Raw genomic sequence first — 22,792 nt, 5'->3', positions numbered from 1 at the left:
AAATGAGATTGGACTGGATCTCTAAAATTCTTTCTGCTGTAAGATCCAATGATATCCTAATTAATTAACACTAAGGCTCCTCCTTGTTTCTAGATAAAGCAAATAAACGGGTTATTTAAAAAAAACTTTTATTAATGTTGCAAAAAAGGACAGGTATAGTGACAGAATCTCTGTATAGCAGCAATATCCAGAAACTACCTTTTTTCCTTTTCTGAACAACTCCCTTGCTAGGTCCCAAAGTAGATCTATCTGGAGAAATAGGAGTTTCAGCCTCAGAGTGGGTAGGAACAGACCTGTGTAAGAAATCCCTCAACAGGAACACAACTATGAACACATTCAACCTTGGGGACAAGAAGGATGACAAGAAAAGGAATAGGGCATTTAGGCCCTTTCCGAATCCTGAGGGCCAGCCCAACTTCTAGTCCCAGCTATAAGGGCACAGACACACTAGTGGTACTGACCAACTAAGGACAAGTAGGGTCTCATCCCTCAATTCATCAATTGCCCTGCCTGGAATTAGATAAGAGATGAAACAAGACAAAACAAGAAAGGAGGGGCTTTGGTGTGTGCTAGTCCCACTCCTGTTCTCCTTTCTAAAGAGGTCTTTGGCTTTATTAGGGGCCTCAGTCTAGAAGTATTGTGGTCCCAGAAAGAAGGAGTTTCTCAGCTTCCTCCTGTTTCACCCAGAGAAAAGGAAGATGCCCCACATCATTGTACTCTCCCAATTGCTGATCAATCTCTGTCAGCTCACAAGGCTCAGCCCATATGTCTACAATCTTCCCCAAAGTGGAACAGCGTTCTTCCAGCTCCGCCCCTTCACTCTGCATCAGCAGATTGGCCAGCTCGCTGCTGAGGCTCTGGATCACATCTTCTCTACCCTCTTCCCAGGCCTGGTTGATGTTCAAATCTTTGACAGGATCCCGAAGCTCCCCATGGGGTCCGAGGAGGTGCTGGTACCGTTTCTGCCACCGTCTACACACCATGGCCTCCCTCACGGCCTCCTTGTTGGTGTGGAGCATCGCAAGGATGTGGCGACATGGTAAGTGATAGCGCTGTTGGAAGGAGCAACTGCAAGTGCACCCGTCCTTGCTAACCTGGTGGGAATCCTCTAGTAACTGGACCTCTGTTGCACAGCTAGCCACTTCTACCAGCTGGGTAGAATTCTGCACAACTTCCCACTCATTATGGCAGAGCTGGTAGGCAAGATCAGAGCCATTTTTGTGCAAGGCCTCTAGCATGTTATCTCCAAAGGCCTGTGGCTTTTGCTGTGTCTGCTGCTGAGGATGCAGGGAGGTGGCTTCATTAGGGAGCTTGGAGGTCTTGGATAGGTTAGATACATAACTCTCTGTGGCTCCCTTGGGTCTCAAGGGAACATAACCCTTTGGCTTAGCCCTCTCCCCACTAGGGAGAGGTTGGGACAAGTTCTTCGGTCGTTTGGTGTTGAAAAAGTCAACATAATCCACAAAGCGCAAAATGCAGCCCACCAGGGACTGCTGTTCCCTGAAGAGACTAGATACTTTGCTTGTAACTAAGTCAAGGCTATCCATGTAAGTACTACAGGCATGAAGACCCTTCCTGGCATGCATATACCAAAGTAGCTCACAAGAGAACCAGTGAACTTGTAGGTAGCTATAGAGATCCTTGTCTAAGAGGGTTTCTGCCATTTTAGACAGTTTCTGTAGGCCAGGGCTTGAGGCAACAAAAACCGCTTCCCGCAAAGCTTCCTTCATCAGGTGCTTGAAGGATTGACTGGCCCGGCTCCTTTGCAGCTTCTTCTCTAGGAGTCGGGTTGTGTGGTAAATGGAGAGCAGCACACGAGCTAATGGGAACAACTCCTGCACCACATCCCGGTGCTGGAAGGATGGTTCCACAAAAATGACCCTGACTTTGGACCAGTCAGAATTGAACTCAGTGAAGACACTCAGCATCTTGGCGACAGAGGAAGCGGTCTCTTCCCTGAGCACTGCAAAATGTACCACCCGTCCCTCCCGCTCCTTGCTTTCCACCAGAAAGGCATAAAGCACATGACCATGCGCATTTTCTACCCTGTGCAGCAGGAGGTTTTCTGGGAAGCGAACAAAAAGATCCTGCATCTTGCTGCTCTGGAAACTGAATCGATCAAGGTCTTGGTTGCTGCCCACACTGAGAGAGGCCATGGATCCCATGTCTGCCTTGAGGAAATTCTTCATGACTTCTGCCACATGAGCCAAGTCTAAAGAGGTGATGCCTTCTTGCTTCAATTCAGGAAGAACAGGGTCTTCATGGGGGAAAGAGGAGGGCTCAGCTAAGGATTTCTTGTCCATCCCAGCATCCTCAGAGGTGCTTTTCCCCTGCTCGGAGTCCATACACCACAGTTTTGACTGAAATTTGCCGGAGGGATCTGCCTGGGACTTCTTACACAGTTCTAAGTTTCTTTGTCCAGGAGAAGAGCCAGCCTGTGGGACAGTAGCAGTTTTGGTTTCAACATGGATGTGCTGAGTGTTCAGTTCACTGATAAATAGTCTATCCAATTCCTCATCATATTGCAGGACTAAGTATGCTGGGCACATGTTGGCCTCGAGCTTCTGCTTTCTGTATGATTGGGCCCGGGTACAAACAAATTTCACCTGCATATATCTGAGGAAGAGAGAAGAGAGAAACAATAATTCTACAATGCCAGATTAGATTTCCTTACATCTAAAAATCAAGGATGCAACACCCTAGGAAATCCTAGGAGGGCAGTCAAAGAACTGAAGAAGCAACATCAAGCAATATGAAAGTAAAGAGAGATGGCCCAGCTAATGTATAGAGTCAGTGGCATTGAAAGTATAAACAAATAGTGCTGATGCAGTTATGATACAGAAGGCTAGGAACTAGAAGAAATTTTAGAGATGTTAGTCTAAGCTTGCCCAAACAAATCAAAACAAAATAACAAACAAACAAACCCAAACAAACCCTGAGGTACAGAGAAGTAAAACCCATTAGTTCTTATTAGTACGATATAATGTGCTATGATAGAAACAATTCTAGAAACTTAAGAGCAGGAAGGACTTCATAGATCATCCAGGTTATTTCCCACCTCAAGACTCAATTTTCTTTATCATCACTGCCAGAGAGATATATAGCTCATAGACTTCTAGAACAAGGAACTTAATTCTTTCTGGGGCAGATGATTCTACTTTGGGACAACCCAAATAGAAAGGAAGGCTTTCTTTTTTATGAAGCTAAAATCTTTTTCCTTGTATCTTCCACCCATTGATTCTAGTTCTATCGTCTAAAACCAGGCCAAGGACATGAAATTTCTGACTCATTTCCTCATATCCCTTTCAAAGATGCTAAACCAGTTTTGAGTCTCAGCTCTGATATCTCACATATTGGCTCTGTCACTGTGGATAGGTCACTTTACCATTTAGATCTTAAGCTTCTTTAGCTGTAAATTTTAGTTCTTCCCTTTGATAGTATAGACCCCATCCCATCCAAGCCTTCTAATGCTATATATGATTTCACACAAAAAATCCACTGAGCCCAGTGTGGACCTATCTCTAATTCTCTTGATATAGTATAGAATATAGTAATTCTCAATCTTTTACTTTCTATGGGATCCTTCATTTAATTTCTGTTGATCTGTGGCTACTGAAGATTTGGTCACAAGGCTCAAAGCAGGGGATCATACAATCAAGGAATATGCACAAGTAAAAGTATTATGATCAATGCTATTGATTATCTGCCTATTTTCTCACTCTTTATTTCCCTCTGGAGTCACCATCTTTCCTCTCTAAATATGGAAAACTATTTTATAAGGATTACGGGGAATCCCAATCCTGGTCACAGAAACTCCCTCTTCCACACATCCAGATCTTATCTAATTATTTCAAATACCAGGCTCCTAGTAAACCCCTGCTATAAGGAGACTCTTCTTTTTTGTGAATTAAGGATACTTTTAATAATTTAATCATACATTACCTTGTTCAAACTCCTTAGCATGATATTCAAGATCTTCTGCTATATGGTAAACTCTACATTTTCTACCTTCTCTTACTCTATTGCCTTCACTTTTGTTACACTTTAGCTAACCAGCAATATAGCCAATCCTTAACTTTTGCAAGGGTAGAATTGCTAGAAAATGGTATGAAAGTCAAAAACTTGAATGTTGATACATTTAATCTTTGGGAAACAGGAGATTAAGATTGTGGTGACCACTTTTCTGCGTATAATTCTTTAAAAAAATAACAACAACAACAAAAAAAACCTAATTGACTTTTGACAATAATCACTTTATATAACACATGAAATCTATAATACCACAAATATTTTCTCATTTTGTGGAGATAAATGAATTTTTGATTCATTAACATCTGTTAAGGACCATATCTAAGTGAAGGGGCAGGACAAGTCTGAGAACCTCCATAGCTGTCAATCATCATCCTCTCACATAAAGAGATTTAGACCTCCAACAGCCACTTGGCAAGTGGCTCTAGTATCACAACAAATACCAAACTCAGGGCTAATGGTAGCCACAAACATTCTGGCAAGTTTATCTAACGCTTTTTTTTCCCTCCCTAAGTGATATCAGTGACTTTGCACATTTGAACTTAGTGCCCAAAGGACATGCACTACTCTTTGAGGGCATAATTAAAACACAAAACTTGAGTTTTAATGGTAAACAATGAAAATATACAATGAATGTGAGGAGCTGTCTTTAGAACAAAAGGGCAAAAAAGACCAGTGAAGTGCCTAGTAAAATTTTACCAGGCTGCTCCACAAACTTTCATCCATTTTGCCTCTCATTTTCCTTTACTATATGTAGATTGGAATGTTTAGGGTTGCTAATACAAAAGTGAAAATGAAGTTATGAATAAAATTTTGCAAGTGCTTGAAGATGAAAAAGTTAAGCCTTTGAATATTGAGGACTGACTGTACTTGTTGCCCTTCACAATATCTAGGACTTTCCCACCTTTGTGTCTTTGCTTTTACTGTTTTCTGTGACTAAAGCACTATCTTCCCAAGTCTGTTGAAATATTACTCTTCTTTCAAGTCCTGGTTCCAATGCTTACTCTCCTAGGAAGCTTTTCTTGATGACTCCAGCAAAAAAACTTTTTTCTTTTAAATTTACACAGCACTCTCCTATGCTAGACACGCTATACTATAATTATTACTACACATTTAATTTATTGTACTGTGTATTAACCTTAGACTAAACATCACGAGGACATAGATAATGTCTTAATCATCTTTGTATTTTCTGTAACAAAGGTATACTTACAGGCATTCATAGCAAATGCTTGCTAAATTAACATTCTATTTATTTTCAAAGGTCTCAAGAAGCAATTTTCATAGGCATTGATGATTACTGTGTACTAAACACAGTGCAATCATATATTCAGGCTTTAGAAACTAAAATGTATTTCTTGCATACTTTCCTTTAGAAAGACAATCCTTCCTCCTCCAAACAAACAAATCCCAACCTATTCTCTGCTCTCAAAGAGCTCATGATCTAATTAGGGAGATAATATACAAATTATGTACACAAAAGATTCAGTAATCTCAAAGAGAAGATATTAACATGGAGGAAGATAAGGCATCTAGCAGAAGGGAAGATTTGAGTTAAGCTTGAAAGAAGCCAAGGAAGTCAGGAAGTGGAGACAAGGAAGGACATTCCAAGAATGGAGGACAGCCAGGGGAAATGCACAGGATTGGAATGAGAAATAATAAGGATCAATTGCAGAGAGGTAGAGTTCAACAATTTAGTTGGGCGAATATAGTTCATTCCTCAGTGTATTTATGAATACATACATGCAGACACATATGTACATGCACACAGAGAAACAGTATGACATACTGAATATATCATTTAACTTGGAGTCAAAAAGATCTAGGCAAATCCTAAGACATTTATCAGGTTTGTGCCCTGGGTAAGGCATCCCTCAGTTTATTCACATTTCAATTTAAGGGCTTGGGCTTGAAGAAAGGCCTCTAACATTCCTGACAGCTTTACATCTATGATCCTCTATCTTTCCAAGCACTCTCTTTTCTATCATAAAAGGATCTTAAGTTGAACCCAGAACTGAAAACCTAAGAGTAGGCTAGATTATTATTTTTTTAAATAGCTTTTTATTTACAAGTTATATGTATGGGTAATTTTACAGCATTGACAATTGCCAAACCTTTTGTTCCAATTTTTCCCCTCCTTCCCCCCCACCCCCTCCCCTGGATGGCAGGTTGACCAATACATGTTAAATATGTTAAAGTATAAATTAAATGCAAAATAAGTATACATGTCCAAACAGTTATTTTGCTATACAAAAGAATCGGACTCTGCAATAGTGTACAATTAGCCTGTGAAGGAAATCAAAAATATAGGCGGGCAAAAATATAGGGATTGGGAATTCTATGTAATGGTTCTTAGTCATCTCCCAGAGTTCTTTCCCTGGGTGTAGCTGGTTCAATTCATTACTGCTCCACTAGAACTGATTTGGTTCATCTCATTGCTGAAGATAGCCATGTCTATCAGAATTGATCATCATATAGTATTGTTGTTGAAGTATATGATGATCTCCTGGTCCTGCTCATTTCACTCAGCATCAGTTCATGTAAGTCTCTCCAGGCCTTTCTGAAATCATCCTATTGGTCGTTTTTTACCGAATAATGATATTCCATAATATTCATTATACCACAATTTAATCAGCCATTATCCAGTTTCTGGCCACTACAAAGAGGGCTGCCACAAATAGGCTAGATTATTTTTGATAAACTATAAAGTACTTGGAATGACCCCTGGAACAAAGACCTCTTTTTAAAAACTCAATATTTTTAACACCATATACCAAGATAAGATCAAAATGGGTCCATGACCTAGGCATAAAGAACGAGATTATAAATAAATTAGAGGAACACAGGATAGTTTATCTCTCAGACTTGTGGAGGAGAAAGAAATTTGTGACCAAAGATGAACTAGAGACCATTACTGATCACAAAATAGAAAATTTTGATTACTTCAAATTAAAAGGCCTTTGTACAAACAAAACTAATGCAAACAAGATTAGAAGGGAAGCAACAAACTGGGAAAACATCTTCACAGTTAAAGGTTCTGATAAAGGCCTCATTTCCAAAATATATAGAGAACTGACTCAAATTTATAAGAAATCAAGCCATTCTCCAATTGATAAATGGTCAAAGGATATGAACAGACAATTTTCAGAGGAAGAAATTGAAACTATTACCACTCATATGAAAGAGTGTTCCAAATCATTATTGATCAGAGAAATGCAAATTAAGACAACTCTGAGATACCACTACACACCTGTCAGATTGGCTAAGATGACAGGAAAAAATAATATGAATGTTGGAGGGGATGCGGGAAAACTGGGACACTGATGCATTGTTGGTGGAGTTGTGAACGAATCCAACCATTCTGGAGAGCAATCTGGAATTATGCCCAAAAAGTTATCAAATTGTGCATACCCTTTGACCCAGCAGTGTTTCTATTGGGCTTATATCCCAAAGAAATACTCAAGAAGGGAAAGGGACCTGTATGTGCCAAAATGTTTGTAGCAGCCCTATTTGTAGTGGCTAGAAACTGGAAAATGAATGGATGCCCATCAATTGGAGAATGGCTGGGTAAATTGTGGTATATGAATGTTATGGAATATTATTGTTCTGTAAGAAATGACCAGCAGGATGAATACAGAGAGGACTGGCGAGACTTACATGAACTGATGCTAAGTGAAATGAGCAGAACTAGAAGATCATTATATACTTCAACAACGATATTGTATGAGGATATATTTTGATGAAAGTGGATTTCTTTGACAAAGAGACCTGAGTTTCAATTGATAAATGACGGACAGAAGCAGCTACACCCAAAGAAAGAACACTGGGAAACGAATGTGATCTACATTTTTGTTTTTCTTCCCGGGTTATTTATACCTTCTGAATCCAATTCTCCCTGAGCAACAAGAGAACTGTTCGGTTCTGCAAACATATATTGTATCTAGGATATACTGCAACATATCCAACATATATAGGACTGCTTGCCATCTAGGGGAGGGGGTGGAGGGAAGGAGGGGAAAAATCGGAACAGAAATGAGTGCAAGGGATAATGTTGTAAAAAAAATTACCCTGGCATGGATTCTGTCAATATAAAGTAATTATTAAATAAAAATTAAAAAAATAAAAAAAAAATAAAAAAATAAAAAAAAAACTCAATATTCTTAGAGTACTGCTGTATGGGTTTCCAGTTAATGAACTCCACCATTTCTGAAGAATGAAAATGAGGATCACCCAGAAGGAAAAAGAAAAATACATCATGGACATGGAATTAAAAGGAGAAGAAAGATTAAGAACATTATAAAAGCAACATAAGATTTAAAAAGTAGACTGTCACATAGAATAATCATTGTCCACCGATATCCTTTTGATGTCAAGAGAAAGTGGGGAAGGTCTCCACCATGTAAGACCTCAATGGTGAATTCCTGAGAGATTAAAAATAAGTTATATAAAATAAACATTGATGAAATGCAATTGACATCATGGGAGAGAATACCCACATCAATGGGGTCATAAATGCACTTCAGTTTATTATAAGGAAAACTGTCCAAACCACTTGAGCTGTTAAATAGTAGGATGGGATGCATTAGCAAGTAGCTAATTCTTTCCTCACTTGAAGCTTTCAAGTGAAGGGCAGATGATCACCTGTCAGGGATGAGGTAAAGAGGATTCTTGTTTGGGTACAGGTTAAACAAGAACTGAGGTCCCTTGCAACTCTTATGAATCAAAGACAATTGGTGGGTGGAGCTGGCCATACACCCCCTTTTTGAGAGTATTATTACCACACATACTTGCAACTACTTGCAATGAAGGCCAAAGCATTTTACCCTCCCAGTTGCAGACACTCAGCAAGGCAGGTTTTGAGCCTAGCTGTAAACAAAACTAAGAAAAACAGGATGTGCCTAGATTGGCATCACTAGGGTGGATGGAGCAAGAGTTGAAAGATGCCTGCATCTTCTATAAATACCATTTATGGACATCACATAGTTGATGAGGCTATTAAAAAGCCTATTGATAAAGCCAAGAAGAAAGGCTCAAAATTACTGGCCAAATAAGCTTAACGGCTCTTTCCAAGAAGATCCCTGTTTGTGAAGGAAACCGCTGTTCTCCCTAATTAAAAGCCTTGGAATTATTTGCTAACAAATCATGTGACCTTGTTAGACAAGATAGATATTGCCTAGTAATTTTTTTTTTAAAGGTATGAGAAGAACTAAGTCTCTTCCTCTCTTTGGGTCTCAGTTCTTTTCTTCTTAAAATGATGGGAGTTGGAATAGATGATCATTAAAATCCCTTCTAACTCTAGCACCCTATATATGATGAGTCCATCCAGTTTTAATATTCTACAGCATTCAATTCCTTTTTCTTTCATCTCCTTTTCAGCTAACCTGTCATCACATTTTTTTTTAATTGAACTAAATACAAAATAAGAAAAAACAGAATAGAAAATGACAGAAAAGGAAAATAAACAAAACATTGTCATGTGCCCAGCAGAATATCAGGGAAGATTAAAAATATTTAATAAATTCCCACTTCAAGAAAGCATATGTAATAATAGAAGAAATTATATTTATGAGTGTCCATATTTTCTTGTACATTATTCTTTTGTTCTATATTGTGCATTTTTTACTTCCCCCACCCTTTTCATGCCCTCTTACCTCCCCAAGCAGGCTACAGTTAAGCATAGATATATGCATCTAAAACAATATTAATATGGCTGTTATAGTATGTAGATTTCTCTTGATTGAATCTTTAAGTATGACTGTCTAAGATCAATGATCACTAGCCCTATTTTTTTCTAATAAATTCTATTCTTAATTTTTGTTGTAATGTTAGTATATCTCTTATTTCTTATAACTACTAACTCTTCTATTTTAATTCTTCTCCTTAACTTGCCTTGTTACTACTTAACCTCTCCCCACCCTTTCCTTCCCATTCTGATTCCCATTAAGCTACATAGTTTATCCCACTCCTGTTAATCTAAACACTCTCCTGTTACCCACCTTATCCAATGCTTTTCTTTCTCCCCCTTTTCTTCCTTGCCCATTTATCTACATATCTTGTCCCACTGGCATAAATCTACATATTTTTCTATATCCCATTTATCCTATTCCTTCTTCCCTTATTTCTTTATAGATTTTGGAAGGTGCTATATATTCCTTTTGTAGTATATATATGTAGTGTTCCTTATTTAATCCATTCCTGGTATAAATAGGTTTTCAGAACTATAAGCCCTCTTTCCCCTTTCCCTCACAATGCCTTCCTATTGGTTTTTCCTTTGAACCTCATTTGTATAACATAATTATTACTTTTACCTTTTCCTAGACAGTTTTGTCTTTTAGAATCATCATACCAACTCTGTCCCAATCTTTCTTTTGAGTAACCCAATTACTCATGTCAAATTTAAACCATGTTGAGTTCCTCTAAATTAGTCTTTGATATTGGCTCTTAGGTGTTAAATTTTGTATTAAGTTTGGGTTTAGCAGAAACTAAGTTCTAAAAATCTACAAGTTCATTGAATATCCATTTTTTTTTTTCATTCAATGTTATGTATAACTTGCTGAATATGATAATTTAGGCCACAGGTCAAGTTCTTTCTTTCTTTCTTTTTTTTTAAAATTTAGGCCAAGTTCTTTTGATTGTCAATATATATCATTCTGGCACATGCAGTCTTTTATTGTGGCTGTTGATAAATTCTGTACAATTTTAATTGTAGCTTCAGCATATTTGAATTTTTTGTTTCTTGCAAAATTTTCTTTTTGATCTTAGGGTTTTGAAATTTGGCAACATTGTTCTTATGTGTTTTCCATAAAGGATCTCTTTGAGCAGAATTTTTTTTCTATTTCCATTTTCCCCTTGTCTTTTATCACTCCAGGGCAATTTTCTTTGATGATTTCTTGCATTATTGTGTCAAGGTTCTTTTTTTGATTACAGGTTTCAGGTAGTCTAATTATTCTTATATTTTCTTTTCTTGATCTGTTTTCCAGACCTGTTGTTTTTCTTATGTTTCACATTCTGTACTATTTTTTCATTCTTTAAATAATTGGTGGTCTCTTACACTTCACTGGCTTTCCCTTGCCCAGTTCTAATTTTTAAAGAATGCTTTTCCTCTTTAAGACTCTATCTCCTTTTCTAGTTTTTTTTTTTCAATAATTTTCTTGTTTTTCTTTTTTGGTTTTGTTTTGTTTTGTTTTTAAGTTTTTCTTCAATCTCTGTCACTTGATTTTTAAAGTCTTTTTTGAGGAGTTCTATAAATTCTTTTTGGAAAGGTAGCCATTTAACCTTACTCTTAACTTAACTATCCTCTAAAGATGAATCCCTTTCTTTCCTATTCCCATTTTAAGTTTCTATGGTTGGGTTCTTTCTTCTTTGCTTGAACTACTAGTGTAAGCATCTCCAATCCTGGGTTTGGGGAGTTGATGCCTCTAGCTTCACTTCAATTCTTCCCTCTGACCTAGAGTCCCAAAGCAAAAGCTCCACCCTCCTGCAAGTGCCCATAGCAACAAGCATCTCTGCCCCACTGCTTCTGCATTCACTGGGTGTACTGGTTCCTGCCTACTCAGGGCCACATCTTTGCAGAAGTTCCCTCCATCTTCCCAGACTCAAACCCTGATTCCCCACCCTGGGAGGTGAAAATTCCTGTGATTCTAGCTGAGGCTCCAGTAGAACCCAGCTAGCCGCAGAGTTCCCCACTTCCTATTTCTATGGAGCTAACCTGGAGGTGTTTGCACTTCATACTGGTTAATCTCCGTCTTGAGGTCTTTCTTCTGGTCTTCTCAGGTTGGACCCTCGATCTGTCCCAAGTCTTCTTTGTTTTTCATCAGTCTAGGTTCACCCTGAGGCACAAATTTATTCTGTTTATGGGAGAAATCTGGAGAATTTGAAATTTTCTGACCTGTTCTGCCATATTCCCACAAATCTTCCCCATAATCACATTCTAAATATTCTTCTTATAACTCCCTCCCTCACCCTCTGCCCAGATTTGTCCCTTTTCTATTTCTAATGCATAGGGTGATATGATGGGAAAATACTATATGGTCAGGCACTGCTCTTGAATTCCAACTCCGTTACTACCTTGGGGAAATGGAGAAGGTGGTGGTGGTGATGGTAGTAGAGGTTTCCTGCAATCCTAAATACTAGTTTTAACCCACAACCTTTTTATCTCATGGTTTTACAATAAATTCCTCATAACTAATTTTCTCACTGGATCCATTGGTAACACTACTAATTAATGTTATCTCCTTTCAACATCTCTATATTAATATTATTGTCATGAGTTTCCTTAAGGTTACAGACAATGTTTTAAGATACAATGCAAAGAATACTGGACTCAGGAAAGCTAGGTTCAAGTCTTGCTCTTCAACTTACTAGTTTTGTAACCTTGAACATATCACTCTATTTCTTTAAGCCTCAGATTCCTCATCTAGAAAACTGAGGACATGATACAATAAATATTACATGTAGTAAAGGGCCATGGAAAGACATTGAAAACTAATTAGAAAATAGGTGATCTAATATTAAATAATGAGGGAATCAAATAACAAATCATAGAAATAATAATTTCATCAAAGAGAACAATGATAACAAGAAAATATACCAAAATTTATGGGATGCAGCCAAAGCAGTTCTTAGGGAAAATTTTGTATCTCTAAATGCTTACATGAATGAAATAGAAAAAAAGATTAATGAAGTGGGCATGCAATTAAAAAGGCTAGAAAAAAAATCCTCAATATCAAATAAGAAATTCCGTAAATCAAAGGAAAGAGTAATAAAACTGAAAGTACGAAAACTCTGGAACTAATATATAAAACTAAGCTTGTTTTAGGAAAAAACAATAAAATAGATAAATCTTTGGTTAATTAAACAAAAAAAAAACACAAATTAATATATAGAAAAAGAAAAGAGTGAATTCAACTCCAATGAAAAGGAAATTAAAACAATAATTAGAAACTCTTGCTCAACTGACAATCTGACAATCTAAGTGAAATGGATGAATATTTACAAAAATGTAAATTGCCACGATTAACAGAAGAAAAAATAAAGAACCAAGAGAACATTGTACACAGTAACAAGATTTTGTGGTGATCAACTGTGATGGACTTGGTTTTTTTTAACAATGAGGTGATTCAAGGTAATTCCAATATTGAGATGGAAAGTACCATTTGTATCTAGAGAGAGAATTATTGAGATTGAATGTGTATCAAAGCATAGTATTTTCATCTTTTTTTGTTGTTGTTGTTTGTTTGCTTATGGTGTTTTTTTTTTAAACTTTTGATCTGATTTTTCTTGCTCAGCATGACAAACATGAAAACATGTTTAGAAAAATTATACATATTTAACCCATATCCGATTGCTTGTTATCTTGAGGAGGGGGAAAGGGAGCAGAGAGGGAAAAAAGGTTAGAACACAAGATTTTGCAAAGGTGAATATTTAAAACTATCTTTCTGTATTTGGAAAAATAATATACTATTAAAAATAAACTAAAAAACTCCCCAACAATGCAGGACTGGTTCAATATTAAGAAAATTATCAGCATAATTGACCGTATCAATAACAAAACTAACAGAAATCATATGATTATCTCAATAGATGAAGAAAAAACTTTGACAAAATACAGCACCTATACTTCATTGTATTTTTCCAAATACAGGCAAAGATAGTTTTCAACATTTACCTTTGAAAAAAAAAACTTTGTTCCAAATCTCCCCCCAACTCCTTACCTCACCACCACCACCACCCCACCCCTGACAGCAAACAATCCTATATAAGTTAAACAGGTACAATTCTTCTAAACACATTTCCATATTCTATACATTGTATAAGAAAAATTTGCTCAAAAGGGGAAAAAACATGAGAAAGAAACAATAACTACAATTATAAAAAGATAAAAATACTATACTTTGATCCACATTCAGTTTACATAGTTCTCTCTGGATGAGAATGGCATTTTCTATCACAGTTGATCATTATATAATCTTGTTACTATGTACCATGTTCTTTTGTTTCTGTTCACTTCACTTAATATCATTTCATGTCTCTACAAGCTTTTCTAAAATCAGCCTGCTTATCATTTCTTTTTCATTTCCTTGTTTGTTTGTTTTTTTAAATAGCTTTTTATTTACAAGTTATATGTATGGGTAATTTTATAGCATTGACAACTGCCAAACCTTTTGTTCCAATTTTTCCCCTCCTTCCCCCATCCCCTCCCCTAAATGGCAGGATGACCAATACATGTTAAATATGTTAAAGTATAAAGTAAATACAAAATAAGTTGCTTATCATTTCTTATAGAACAATAATATTCCATTATATTCATATATCTTAACTTATTCAGCCATTCTCTAATTGATGGGCATCCATTTAAATTTCCAGTTCTTTGTCACTCACTATACAAAGGACAGCTACCAACATTTTTGCACATGTTTTCCTTGTTTTATGATATAGACTCAGCAGAGACGGATGGATGGACAGTTTCATAACTCTTTGGGCATAGTTCCAAACTGCTCTCCAGAAAGGTTGGATCATTTCATAACTCCACCAACAATGCATTAATATCCCAGTTTTCCCCTCCAAAATTGATCATTATCTATTCCTGTCATCTTAGCCAATCTGATATAGCACCTATTCCTATTAAAAATATTAAAAATCATGGCAAAAGAACTAGAGTACATTGTGAAATGCAAAATTGTCATTTTGATTATATTAAGTTAAAAAGGTTTTATATAATCAAAACCATCAAATGCAGACAAGATTAGAAGGGAAGCAGAAAACTGGAGAAAACATTTTACATCCAAGGGTTCTGATAAAAGCCTCATTTCTAAAATATAAATAAATGACTCAAATTTATAATACAAGCCATTCTCCAGTTGATAAATGGTCAAAGGATATGAACAGACAATTTTCAGATGAAGAAATTAAAATCATTTCTAGTCATATGAAAAATGCTCTAAATCACTATTGATTAGAGAAATGCAAATTAAGGTAATTCTGAGGTATCACTACACACCTCTTAGATTGGCTAAAATGACAGGAAAAGATGATTTAGACTAATTCCAATCTAAAAACTATTCATACATATATTTTGAAAATAAAAAGCTTAAAAAAATACTAAAGATAATAGGAATAAATGGAACTTAAAATGGTAGCACTATCTAAGCATTATATTTAATGGGGATAAGCTAGAAGCCTTCCCAATAAGATCAGAAGTGAAGAAAATATACTCATTATCACTATTCTTCTTCTTTTTTTTTTTAATTTTATTTTATTTAATAACTTTATATTGACAGAATCCATGCCAGGGTAATTTTTTTACAACATTATCCCTTGCACTTGCTTCTGTTCCGATTTTTCCCTTCCCTCCCTCCACTCCCTCCCCTAGATGGCAAGCAGTCTTATGTATGTTAGATATGTTGCAGTATATCCTAGATACAATCAATATATGTTTGCAGAACAGAACAGTTCTCTCGTTGCGCAGGGAGAATTGGATTCAGAAGGTAAAAATAACCCGGGAAGAAAATCAAAAATGCAAATAGTTCATATTCATTTCCCAGTGTTCTTTCTTTGGGTCACTATTATTATTCAATGTAATACTGAAAATGTTAATTTTAGCAATAAGAGAAGAAGAAAAAGAAATTGAAGGAATTAGAATAGGCAATGAGGAAACAAAACGATTACTCTTTGTAGATGATGTTAATATACTTAGATGTTAATAATTAATATACTGATGTTAATATACTAAAAAACTACTTGGAATAATTAACATCTTTAGCAAAGTTGCAGAACACAAAATAAACTCACATAAATCACCAGCATTTCGATATATTACTAACAAAACCTAACAGCAAGAGATGGAAAGAAAAATTCCATTAAAAATAACTGTTGAAATATTTTAACATATTTAACATGTATTGGACTACCTTCCATCTAGAGGAGGGGTGGGAAAGGAGGGGAAAATTTGGAACACAAGGTTTTGCAAGAGTCAATATTGAAAAATTACCCATGCATATGTTTTGTAAATAAAAAGCTATAATACAATTTAAAAAACATATAACTGTAGACAACATAAAATATTTGGGAATCTTCTTGCCAAAATCAACCCAGGAACTATATGAATACAATTACAAAACACTATTCATATAAAGTCAGATTTAAATAATTGGAAAAATATCAATAACTCACGAGTAGGCCAAACTAATATAATAAAAATGACAATTCCACCTAAATTAATGTATTTGTTTAGTCAAATTGCTAAAGAAAAATTATTTTATAGTGTTAGAAAAAAATAATAACAAAATTCATTTGGAAGAACAAAAAGTCAAAAATATCAAGGGAATTAATGAAAAAAAATTTATCAAGGATGATACTCACAGTATCAGATCTAAAATGCTTATAAAGTAAATCATCAAAACTACATGATACTGGCTAAGAAATAGAGTGGTGGATCAGTGGAATAGGTTAGACACAATAATAAATGACTATAGTAATCTAGTATTTGATAACTCTGAACTCCAGCTTATGGGATAAGAACTCACCATTTAAAAAAGATTGCTGGGAAAACTAGGAAATAGTATGTCAGAAACAAGATATAGATCACATTTCACACTCCACAACCAAATAAGGTCAAAATAAGTACATGATTTAAGAATAAAGGTTGAAACTATAAGCAAATTAGAAGAGCTAGATATAGTTTACCTATCACATCTTTGGGAAAGGGACGAATTTATGACCAAAGAACTAGAGAACATTATAAAATCCAAAATGGACAACTTTTATTCTGTTAAATTAAAAAGGTTTTGCATAAATAAAAATCACCACAGCCAAGGTTAAAGGGGAAACAGAATGCTAGGAAACAATATACCCGTATTTCTAATAAAGGCCTCATTTCTAAAATACATAAAGAATTCAAGAAAACAAGTCAAATTAAATTACCCTGGCATGGATTCTGTCAATATAAAGTAATTTTAAAATAAAAATTAAAAAAAAAAAAAAAAAGAAAACAAGTCAAATTTATAATACAAGTCATTCCCCAATTGATAAAGTTATAAGGATATCAATAGACAATTTTCAGATAAATGTCATTGATTAATGACATTTTTAGTCAAATGAAAAAATGCTGTAAATCACTATTGATTAGAGATGCAAATTAAAACAACTCTAAGGAACCTATCAGATGAGAAGAAAAGATAATGATAAATTTGAAGAGGATGTGGGAAAACTGGAATAACTAAAAAAACTAGAATACTAAATCAAATACTACATCATTTAAAGTACATACATTGTTGGTCGAATTATGAAATGATCCAACCGTTCTGCAGAATAATTTGGAACTATGTCCAAAGAGCTATAAAACTCTGCATATCCTTTGACCCAGAAGTCTTACTTCTGGGTCTGTATCTCTAAAAGATCATAAAAAAGGAAAAAGGATCCATATGTACAAAAATGTATGTAGCAGCCTTTTGTGGTGGCTTTTTTGTACTGGAAACTGAATATATATACCCATTAGTTGGGGAATGGCTGAAGTTATGAGATATGAATATTTTTGTTCTGAAATGAGAAGGCTGACTTCAGAAAATCCTGAAAAGAACTGTGTGAACTGATATTGAGTGAAGTAAGCAGAACCAGGAAAACAATGGGCAACAAGATTATGCAATGATCAACAGTGACAGATTTCCTTCTTCTCAGTGGTTCAGTGATCCAAGATAAATCCAATAAACTTTGGATGAAAAACATGATCTGCATCTAGAGAAAGAACTATGGAGATTGAATGTAAATCAGTACATGCTATGTTTCCTTTTTTTTTCCTTGTTTTTTTCCTCTCATGATTTTTCTCTCCCATCATGATTCATAAATATATATGTAAAAAAAAAAGGAATATATGTATAACTCCCCAAAATGTTTTTACTGTAACTGATGAAAAAAAAAAAAGAATAGGGAATTAAGGGAAAAATAATACTAAGGAAGGTGGCTAGGCCATACCAGCCTACCTAGCCATACCAGATCTAAAACTATATTATAAAGTATCAATTATCAAAACTATTTGATATTGGCTAAGAAATAGAGTGGTGGTTCAGTGGAATAGGCTAGGTACACAAGTAGAGTACCAGTACAAGACAAAGTAATTTGATAAATCCAAAGACTCCAGCTTCTGGGATAAGAAGTTACTATTTGACAAGAACTGCTAGGAGAACTGGAAAATAATATGCCAGAAAGTAGACATTGATATCATCTCACACCATATACTAAGATAGGGTCAAAGTGGGTATACAAATCAAACATTTACTGATAATAATAATAATTTTGTGACCTCCCCCACATTTAGTTACAAGACTGAGATGGGGTCATGAATCAAAGTTTAAGAAGCTGGGATTTAGACATAAAAGGTGATACAAGGAAATTAGGAGAGCAAGGAATAGTTTACCTGTCAGATCTATATATGAGACTAAATATAAGAGAATGAACATTATGAAATGCAAAATGGACAATTCGGATTACTTCAAATTAAAAAGGTTTTGCATAAGTAAAACCAGCACAGCTAAGATTAGAAAGAAAGCAGAATGATGGGAAACTTCTTTTAGCCAGTGTTTTTGTTAATGGCATTTCTAAAACATACTGAGAACTGAGATAAATTTATAATAGAAGTCATTCCCTAATTGATAAATAAGTTAAAAAATATGATCAGGCAGTTCTCAAATGAAGAAATTAACTATAGTGATATGAAAAATGCTCTAATTACAATTAATCAGAAAAATGAAAATTAAAACAACTCTGACGTACCCTCTCAACGTATCACATTGGCTAAGATAACAGGAAAAGAAAATGATAAATGTTGGATGGAATATGGGAAAAATGGGACACTGATGTACTGTTGGTGCAGTTGTGAACTGATCCAATCATTCTTGAGAACAACTTGGAACTATGCCCAAAGTGCTATAAATTTATGCCTATTTTTTGATCCAGCAATGCCACTACTAGGTCTGTATCCCAAAGAGATAAAAAAGGGAAAAGGACTCATATAAACAAAAATATTTCTAATAGCTCTTTCTGTGATGCCAAGATTTGGAAATTGAGGGGATGCCCATCCAACTGGTAATGGCTAAACAAATTATGGTATATGAAAGTAATGGAATCCTATTGTGCTATTACAAATGATGAGCTGGAAGATTTTGTTTTTTCTTTTTTTATGTTCTGATTTTTCTTTTACAACCTGACGTGTAAATATGTTAAATTTGATTGTGTGTGTGTACACACACACACACACACACACACACACACACACACACACTCACACATAACCCAAATGAGATTGCTTGCCATCTTGGGGAGGGGCTTGAGGAGGGAGAAAAAATAACTCAAAATCTCATTAAAGTGAATATTGAAAACTATTTTTACATGTAATTGGAAACAATAAAATATTATCAGGTAGGGAATTTTTTTTTTAAACGGAGGTGCACAGCTGATTAAAAGAGCTTCCTACTTTGTGGGGGATCACAGAGTGACGGGTTGCAAGATCCATGAACCCAAACATATAGAAGCATTGTTAGATATGTATGTAGTTCCACCAAAACATGCAGGGCAACTGTTTGCTTTCTTTTCACAGATTTATGTAACTAATCTTCATTTTTGGCCAAAAGGAAGGGAAAAAAAAACTTCTTTAAAATTAACCTAAAATTAACCCAAGTAACTTCTAGCTATTCTTTCCAAGTAGACAGACATGCCTAATCAAACTGTGAAGTATCTGATGATTTTGAAGTCAACATAAGTTTGTATAAGTGGAATTTTCATCACTCCAAACAAGTTACTGATCTCAGAAATTGGCAAAGCAATAGTCTCAATAGCAAGCTCAATTAAATGAATGTGATCAATAAGCAAACACCACCTTCAGGAATAAGATTACTTTGTGTGTGTGAGTGTGTGTGTGTATGTGTATATATATATATACACACATATATATGTATATATTTCTAGCTTTCAAATGTATGGAGGCTTGTGAAGAATTAAATCCAAATTATTTTTAAAGTGCTAAGGTGTTCACTTTTCTTTACATCACTGGATGATAAAAGATAGCAAAAATTGGGGTACATTAAAAAAAAGGGGGCATCTACCTCCTTAGAAAAGATAGGACCATAATGCCTAGTTGGTGCAATGGATAGAGCACTTGAAATCAGAAGGACCTGAGTTCAAATTTGACTTCAGACACAATACTTCCTAGCTGTGTGGCCCTGGGCAAATCACTTAACCCCAATTGCCTCAGGGGGAAAAAAAAAAAGAAGAAAAGGTAGGAAATCTTGGACTAGAAGTTCAAGTATACTTGCCACAACTATTAGTATGATTTACTGCCTTGCATTAACCAATAGATTTTCATTTTTCGGATTCACCTTGTATACTGCTTCCTGACCATTTTCCTTAATATGTGACTAGAATGGCTTAAAGAACACTGAACTGGAACACAGAAGATGCTGATTTTTTTTTTTTCTGGCCTATCATTCATTTGGGCAAGTTACCAGGCTTTTCTCTGCCCTACATATCATGATGTTATTGCAGGGATTGAATGAAACTATGTATGAAGAAATGATAAATAAACAGTAACATACTCATCTAGATGTAAGAAACTATAATGTCATATTTCCATGCTACTTTAGAAGATAATTTCTGCACAATAGCCTGATGACATGGGTAGAAGTATTATGATCTCTATCTTACAGATAAGAAAACAACTTGACTATGTAATTCATTTGATCCTTGGGACAAACTGTAAGTCTAGAGAGCAGAGAATAGATAATTTCTTTCACATCGTGCTGAAGCACAGTACAGAGCACCCTAGTTAAGAATTCATTGGATCATAGGTTTCAGAACTAGACAGAATCTCAAGAGATCACCTGGTCCAGCTGAGGCCCAGGAACCTCATTTTACAGAGAAGAAAAGTAATAACTTTTACTGTAATATGGCTACAAAATGAGGATCCCAAAAGCATACATAAGGGAGATGTACTTTATTATGCTAAGAGAATGAGATATGAAGTCAAGAAGCTTCAATTCAAGTCTCAATTGGGTTACAAACTTAGGTTTGAGGAAATTTTTTCCTTCAGTTTTCTCATCTCTAAAATGGAGAGCAAATGTTAGGTTGATTTCATTATAAGGGAATTGCATTAGGATAGTAATCTGTTCAATTTCAAGTCAATCTATTACTAATTTATAGTAATCCCAGCTGTAGGGGTATATTATGTAAGTGAATGAAGGAAGTTTTTCATGATGAGTGGAACATGAAGTGCATCTTGGATAAATCTAATTTCAACAATAAAAGACATAGAAAGAGTACACTCTAAGCACAGGAAAATGGCCAGCAAGAGAGCATGAATTGGGAATTGGTACAGCTAGTACTGATATAATATCTATCATGTGTCAGACACTGCTCTAAGGTTTTTTCAGATATTCTCGTTGGATCCTCACAATCCTCACAAAGCAGGTACTATGTAATTGAGTAATTGATTGCCCAAGGATGAAGGGCTAGAATCTGAGGTCATAATTGACCTTAGAGCTTCCTGATTCCACAGTACCACCTAGATGATATCTGAAAAGGAAGTGATCTAATTTGGCCATAAAAATAATCCACACAGATCTATATTAGATTTCTGAAGCCCTTTAAATTCATTCCATTTCATGTGATCTTCTCAAAACTTTGAGATAGATGACAGGCTTATCCTAATTTTACAGATGGAGAAACTGAAGCTCAGGAAGGCTAACTGCCTGGTCCAGGGTGCCTAATTAGTATCTGAAGCAAGAGAGGAGCTTAGGTCCTGCTGATTACAAATCTAGCACTCTACCCACATCATGCTGCCTCTGTCTAGTCTAGGATGCCTGAAATGGAGTAGAATGAATTAATAAAGTAAACGGTATATTGGAGGGAGGTTATGGATTTCATTTTGTAGACCATGGGAACTATGGCAGGTTATAGAACAGGAGAGTGCTGTGGTCAGCAAATCAATGAGCAACGTGGTGTAAGGGAGAGAACACTGGTTCTACAATCAGAAGGCTTTGGGGGCCTCAAATCCAAGCTCTACAGCTCAACAGCCACTTAAGGAAGTCCAAAGTTCCCATTTCCTGCCCTCAATTCCATGGAACCCAGCAGGTGGTGGGTATTGGGCAAGCGCCATGGTCAGTGGGAAAGGGATGCTGGGGTTGCTTCCCTTCCCTGGCATCTCCCCCCTCTGCACCCGGGCCCAGGGGAGGCAGGGGAGGCACTCTTACGTGATGTCCTCACGGATGGAGGTGCCATGGTTGAGGTTATGGAAGCGGACGGAGATGCAGTTCCTCAGACCGAAGGTGCATTTGTTCTTCCTCTTGTAGGCATTGAAGCACTCTCTGAAGTCCTCAAAGGTCTGGAAGTGGCTGCCCAGCTCCATTGCTACCCTCCACACCAGATGAGCAAATGGGTCCCTGAGGCGGGGCCCAACCAAAGAGGTCAGAGGTCACCAGAGGGTCAAAGGTCATACAGATGCTGTGAAGGGGTAGAGAAACCTATATATGGCACTCTGTGGGTACTTGCGGCCAAGAACTTGACATTAAGCTGGTGTCTCTCAAAGCTCCCCCAACCCTGGGTTAAAATGAGTCTTACTGGGACCGTTGTAACCTAGCTGTTGGAGAGGAATAGGAGAGGGAGAAGACGACCCTCAGGGCTTATTATCCATACTATAGGCACCGCCCCCTCGTTGGGAGACCGAATCATAAACTAGATCCTCAGATGGGCTTCTCCCTGAGCCAGTTACAAAAAGAAA

General features: G+C 36.1%; 2 protein-coding genes across 3 annotated transcripts in view; both read right to left on the bottom strand.

The window, feature by feature from the left end:
• ZSWIM1 (zinc finger SWIM-type containing 1) overlaps positions 1-22,356 on the bottom strand; it is a 33,755-nt gene extending 11,399 nt beyond the window's left edge. The window contains exon 1 of the mRNA XM_051979936.1: positions 22,266-22,356. The gene's annotated coding sequence lies outside the window, so the exon portion shown is untranslated. The remainder of the gene's footprint in view (positions 1-22,265) is intronic.
• Positions 115-22,789, bottom strand: ZSWIM3 (zinc finger SWIM-type containing 3). 2 transcript variants are annotated; one of them, XM_051979926.1, is made up of 3 exons: positions 22,266-22,356; positions 11,738-11,858; positions 115-2,616 (listed from the first exon to the last, which is right to left on the bottom strand). In XM_051979926.1, exon 3 carries the CDS (start codon positions 2,610-2,612, stop codon positions 624-626), a length of 1,989 nt encoding a protein of 662 aa, XP_051835886.1. In that variant the 5' UTR covers positions 2,613-2,616; positions 11,738-11,858; positions 22,266-22,356; the 3' UTR covers positions 115-623. The 2 variants fall into 2 exon arrangements, with proteins under 2 accessions (XP_051835886.1, XP_051835885.1); XM_051979925.1 differs by lacking the exon at positions 11,738-11,858 and having other exon boundaries at positions 22,266-22,789.
• Positions 22,790-22,792: the final 3 nt, after the last annotated feature.

Source organism: Antechinus flavipes, chromosome 2 (assembly GCF_016432865.1).
Source record: "Antechinus flavipes isolate AdamAnt ecotype Samford, QLD, Australia chromosome 2, AdamAnt_v2, whole genome shotgun sequence".
Taxonomy (NCBI): Eukaryota; Metazoa; Chordata; class Mammalia; order Dasyuromorphia; family Dasyuridae; genus Antechinus; species Antechinus flavipes.
Note: the sequence above shows the minus strand (reverse complement) of the source record. Positions and strands in the feature narration are given on the sequence as shown.